At 40.2% G+C, this 6,531-nt stretch overlaps 1 protein-coding gene across 1 annotated transcript; it reads left to right on the top strand.

Annotated features, from left to right (window-relative positions):
- Nucleotides 1-3,858: 3,858 nt before the first annotated feature.
- UCRPA7_2467 (putative dbh-like monooxygenase protein 1-like protein) lies at nt 3,859-5,631 on the top strand (the record flags this gene model as incomplete). The annotated part of the gene is made up of 1 exon (XM_007915036.1): nt 3,859-5,631. The coding sequence occupies one exon, from the start codon at nt 3,859-3,861 to the stop codon at nt 5,629-5,631; it is 1,773 nt and encodes a 590-aa protein (XP_007913227.1).
- Nucleotides 5,632-6,531: the final 900 nt, after the last annotated feature.

A 6,531-nucleotide genomic window follows, 5' to 3' on the forward strand; every position in this document is an offset into this window, starting at 1 on the left:
AACGATTTTATATATAATCTTTTTTATATCTTATATAAAAGTATCAATCTTATTATAAATATATATTAAAAAACTATTTTAATGATAAAAGATTCTATTTTTAATCAAAGTTATCTAAAAAGTTATTTTAATTAGATTATTTAATATTTATCTAATCTAAATAAAAATAATATTAAACTATAAACTTTAAAATATAATTAGTTAAAATAAACTATCTAGCTAAGATAATATTTTATCTAAGTTAAATAAAATAAGGCTAGTTATTTAAAAGTTAGCTTTAATATTTATTAAAATTATAATATTATTATATATATTTTAAAAAGTAGAAAAAAGTTATTTTTTATAATATAGATAATCTATATTTATATTATCTATTTAATTATTTAATTATATAAACTTTTTAATATATTAAAGTATTTAATATTAAGTAGCTAAAGCTTATAAAAAGAATAAGAAAGTATATAAAGTATAATAATATTATTTTTTTTATAATATATTTTAAAATCTATCAAATAATAGCTATTATAACTATCAAAAATAAGAAAATAATATTTATCTTTTATATATATTTTTATATACTTATCAAAATATTATAATTATTTTAAACTAATTTTATTTATTATCTAACTATTATTATTTATATAAACTTTCTAATTCTTTAGAAAATTATTATTAATATATTAATTAAGAAAGTAATATTAACCTTTTATAATTAAGAATGATAATATTATTTAGCTAGTTATATTAATTATAATAATTATAAAAATATATTTTTAATTATTAAGCTATTTTATATAAGATTATCTATATTTTTTTGATATTATAATAATCTTTATATATAAAAGTATATTTATCAAAAACTTAGTCTTATCAAAGTTATAGATATTATTATTAAAAAATTTATATTTATTCTTTATATTTTATATAAGTATAAACTATCCTTTAATTATCTTTAAATCTTTATATAAGGCTCTTTAATAGTCGATTTAATATTGAAAATATATATTTATCTTAAAATATCATTATATAAAGTTTTCTATTTATTAAAGTCTAATATATTATTTATTATATAACTTAAGAATATAATCGACTATATTTTATATATTATAAAGTTATAGTTAAAACCTTTGCAAATTTAGGTTAAAAATATACTTAATTAGTATCTTCTCTTTTAATTTTATTAATAGCTTTAAATTAAAGAAGATATTATATTAAAATAGTTTACTATTATATTAATAATAAAGTATTATATAAGATATATTATAGATTATAGTAGCTTCTCATATGCTTAGCTTAAGGTCTTTTTCAAGAGCTTGAATAGCTATAATAATCTTTGCTTTATTTAAAGAGGAATCTATTATTGTTGGTAGAGAAAATTTATATTGAAGTTAGAAAGTGGTATAATATACGAATGGTAGGCTACTCGCTATGTTGGGCCACTCGCTATGCGAATACGTTAATTATAATTAGTATATTAAACTTATAAATCTAATACTCTTTATTCTTAGATAAAAGTTATTTCTTTATCTCTTTAAAACACTATCACTGCTGTAATTAAGCTCAAATCTCTTATACTCGTAGTTGGGAGTCTGATCAGGTTGGAAATCATAGGCTCTAAGGCCCTCGAAAGGGATTGCAGTCAACAGGCGTGTCAAGTCGGCACTGGACTTCTGAACGTGTGACTGGATAATTTCTAAGAACTCAAGCTACGGCCTTACAATCTAAATGGCCTTAAAAAGAACGCTTTGATCAGCCGATCAGGTAAACCCTACTCAGCCCAACTTCCCAACTCACTATTGACACCAAACTTGCTATACACACAACCCACAATTGCCAGCTAACCTTGCTTATTGTCATTGTCCTCTACAAATGAGCATTTTACTTGGTAAGCAGCATAACCCAGTGCAGAAATGACCGCAAGAATAGAATATATAATAACATAAGTATTGGAAGCGCCACTCAGCTGCATTCCAAGTCCACCGTTTACTATGCCGATGATCATTAAAGCACGACCATACCATATATGGACGTGGCCGAAAATGCCACGTTTTCCCTGCCGACGGTACTGCAGATGATGAAGGAATCCAAGAATAGGTTGAATGGTTAACAAAACTACCACGAATAGGCCTACACGTGTGTGGGCTTGGTCAAAAAACTAGATACTTGTGTGTCAGCTCGGTTATTTGTGAAAAGGTCTGAGGACTTACAATGCCATGGCGGGTTGAAACGACATATCCAATACCGAAGCCTGCCCACATAGCCAAAAATGCAATCATTTGCCAGCTAGCGTGAATGTACCACTTGCCAAGCAAGGGCATAAGCAAAGAGCCCATCGGGTACATGGCGACGAAGACGATGGTCAAGATAATTCCATGTGCTAGGATAAGGTTGCCATTGGGATTGCTGTTTTGTTCTGTTACCGCCCCGTCATCGTTTCCGTTTCCACTAGTGGTGTCGTCAGAGCTTCCGTTTCCATCACTGGTCTCGACAAATGGATTGGCATCCGACGAAATTAGTGCTGGGGCGAGATTGACGCTAAAAGCCGAGTATGAATCGTGCTGGGTGATTGACTCGGTCGGATCTACGGAGTCCAACGATGGTCCTTCTCTCATCGCCATGATCCAGTCGCTAGAGCCTGAAGTATCGAAGTCTCCAGGGCTTGTGTAGCGAATATTTGCAATCATGAGGCCGTCAATGACACCAGAGCCATCGAGGAGGACAGTGCTATCCTGTTCCACTGGAAGAGGCATGGAATGACCGCTTCCCTCGCGATTGCTGACGGTGACGTTCCCCTCACCATCTTCGTACATTAAAAACATGGCAGCGCCGGTCATCTGGCTGCCTATTCCAAGCCCGATCCACTGGTATGAGGTCGGGGCCTTGATCTGAAGATAGATATCTCCATTTCCAGCCTCCGGAACAGCCCATCGGAAGCAGACGTCGGAGTCATCGGGGCAAAATGATATCGGAGACGAATTGGCTCGAGGAACTCCTAGAGCATATAGATCCACATTAACTGATTTCCTGCTTTTCATTGCAAAGGAGCAAGAACTGTTCTAGTGAACAGGCCTTCTGGTGATTCGACATACCCAACGTTCCCAGTACAGACAAGGGTAGGGCCTTGTTAAGTTTCATATTGACGGAGAAGAAGAAAGTGTCAAGAGTGCGCTAATGGACAGAAGAGAAAAAAGGACGAAAAAGAATGATTTTTCTCGAAGGAAACATCTTCTGGTGCAAGTAGATGCGCCGCGGGTATAAAAGGAACTCAAGACGTGATTAACGTCTCGGACTTTGGCGTAACGTAGCCCCTATCTTCAGTCCGCGGAACGTCGAAATTGGTAGAAACGATTCCCAGTGGGCCATTCTCAGCAGGGGATAATATCGTGGCTCGTCGACTTTCATCATCTTTTGATAGGTTGACGCGTTATGGGGCGCAGTAGTTGCGTCGCAGACTTCTAAGCTTGGCTGGGCGGTTACGAATGGGGTCTCAAACCAGACTACTGCCTAGTAAACAGAACAAAGTTGTCTGTCGGTATTTCCATGATGATAAACGACTCTTTTCTCATTGGTCCGTGGACATTGAAAGCCGATCATCTCTATCGGCTTCTAGGTACGGAAATGGAAGGCGTCGCAAATGCGGTACACAATGCAACAGCGCAAACCTAAAGGATTCTTGATTAATGGCTTGCCAATCTTGTTTGGAAGATCCTTTTGTACTTTTCAAGTATTCATTCTATTGACAAGACTCTGTTTTCTCTTCAAATCAGCATTCACATTTCTCCTTCATTTTCACCTTCTTTCCACCCGATTTTATCATCTCAACCGTATAACTACACCCGGCTAGTCGACCTCTTGAAAATGCTGCTCTCTCGCAGTGGCGGGCTTTCCGCGATTTTTTGCTCTTTCCTTCCGCTAGTATCAAGGGCTGTGCTAGCAGTTGCCCAGAGCAATGACGCCCTTGGCTGGATTCCCTTTGATCGAAGCCAATTCAGCGGAAATGCTACCCTTGATGAAGATGGAGACGTTCGATTATTCTGGGAAATTGGCGACGAGTACTCGACATTTGGAATTGCCTCTCGGTCAAGTGGATATCTTGCGCTCGGTTTTAGCGAGACCGGAGCAATGACTGGCGCTGATATGGCTGTGGGTTATACGAACGACAATGATGAGTTTGTTCTTGAGAACCGCCATGCAGCAGGCTTTGTGTCACCGGAACTTTCTGATGATCAAGAAAACAACATCCGACTGAGAGAAGGCCACCAGGAAGCCGGAGTTACGTCGTTCATTTTCGAGAAGAAAAACGACGCTGATTGTTTGCAAAACCAAGCCAACGTCCACACAGCTGCGTGGCAATGGTTCATCTACGCGTTTTCTGACAAGAACGTCTTCGCTCAGCATGCGCCTGGTAACAAAGGCAAGACATATGTCAAGCTAGGCACCGGCGATACTATTTCGGTGAACGAAATCCGGCCCTCCGACAACACCATGAACTTTACCATTACTCAGCCCGAAGTAGCCATTCCTACCGCCGAGACCACCTACTGCTACAGTCTTCACAGGATGCCAAGTGGTGAAAGGAACTATCTGGTCGCCGAGCGACCAAACCCGTCGAGTGATTTGCTCCATCACTTAGTTGTCTATGCATGCTACGGCATGCCCGACGGACTTCTAGACATGCTGGACCAGGAGCCCAACTGTGACTGGGAGAACTTCTCGAATCCCTGCAACGGTTTCGTTACGGAATGGGCTCCTGGTATGTCTGGCCGCACATTCGAACCCGGGTTCGGCAAACCCTTCGGCGAGGACTACTACGAATATGTCATGTTCGAGACACATTACAACAATCCCACGGGCATCGAGGGCGAGAAGGACGTAGCCAGTTATACCTTCCTCTACACAGACGAACCGGTAGAGACTGAGGTCGGCACTCTGACATTAGGCGACCTCCAGGTGGATGGCTGGTTCCTCGAACCAGGCAAGGACTTGGTTGCACACTCAACAGTCTGCACGCCTGAATGCACGAGTCAATGGCCTTCGGAAGGTATCACGGCCTTTTCGGTATTCCACCACATGCATTTTCGTGGTCGTAACACGCGCGTCCAGATCATTCGAGACGGCAAAGAGATTGCCCCACTGTCGATTCTTCACGACTTTGAATACGGCTACCAGTTCTCCAAAGGCTTGGATCAAATACAGCTTTTGCCCGGAGATAAACTTATTACCACCTGCGAGTACGATACTTCAGGAGACGACGAGCCGGTCCCTGGTGGACAACCAAGCAGCAGTGAGATGTGCTTTGCCTGGGTTGACTACTATCCGGCCAACGCCGTCCTCGCTTGCACGCAATACGACACGGGCAATGCCACCGTAGGACTCTGTCTAGAATCTTCCGCATCCGAGCCCGAGTTGTACCAGTCAGACTTTCTTACGTCCACTTTCAAGAATCTTACCACTTCCGGAAACATGTGCAGTGCGAATTCTACAGATGACGAAGCATCTGACGGTGGTGACGCTGACTCTACTGAAGGTGGTGGCGCTGACTCTACTGGCGGCGGTGAATCGGCGGCCTCCACCTTTTCTTTCTGCTCAGTACTATCGATAACGATGTTGTCACTCGTGTTCGTCTTCTAGGTTTTCCTTGTCAATAGAAATCGGCCGTTCGAGGAACCCGGCGAGCGCAGAGTCTCAGGTGTATCTATACCGAACAGAGCGGCAATTGGCATCACCTTCACTGATTACTTAGCATCTAGCACATGTCATATTGTTTTTTTATTTATTTCTTTTTCTTCATTTTGTGCCAAACGCTCATACTTTCATGCCTACCATGACAATATCTAGAACGAGAATGATACAGTGCACTCGTGGAGTTTTCTGAATTACAGTACAATATCGGACGCCATTTGAAACAATACATAAAGTATCCTCATATAGCATCATCTAACGTTCAACACACGTGATCTAAGTCAGCCTCTAAGACCTCTTATTAATGATAGAAATATGATGTATATACCGGTAGTGTCCAAGCACTAGCCCGTCGATCTATTCCTCGCTTGATTAGACTGTCTGTAAGCACCCAAAAACTAGAACCTATCGCTCCGTTCCGCCTGGCCATACCAGTTAGGGAGTAAGGCAGAATACACGTTGATAATTCTGACAATGAAAGAGAATATTTATGCATTCTAAACTGACAACCACAATCCTGGGGAACACCACCGTGTGTCCCCAAGCCATGGGCATAAGTTATGTATAATGCGGTATGCCAGATAGAGTGTAGAAGAGCGAGATAAACTCTGACGCGGCCATCGTTTACCGTGCCGCATGGAAGGTCACATTGGAGACTCTGGCACCCTGCTTAGGATTGCTGGGCGCATGCACGCCAAGATCCGCCGGATCCTCTGCTTGGCAACCAACACAGAGGAATCTCAAACAAACCACTGCTAATGAGACCTCATACTGAGAGATGTCAGACACCAGCAGCCGCTAGCTACGTTCAATGCTGCAATAGATCAGTCCAGGTGGTAGCTTGGCGTG

Source organism: Phaeoacremonium minimum, assembly GCF_000392275.1.
Source record: "Phaeoacremonium minimum UCRPA7 unplaced genomic scaffold PA7_03_scaffold_161, whole genome shotgun sequence".
Lineage (NCBI taxonomy): Eukaryota > Fungi > Ascomycota > Sordariomycetes > Togniniales > Togniniaceae > Phaeoacremonium > Phaeoacremonium minimum.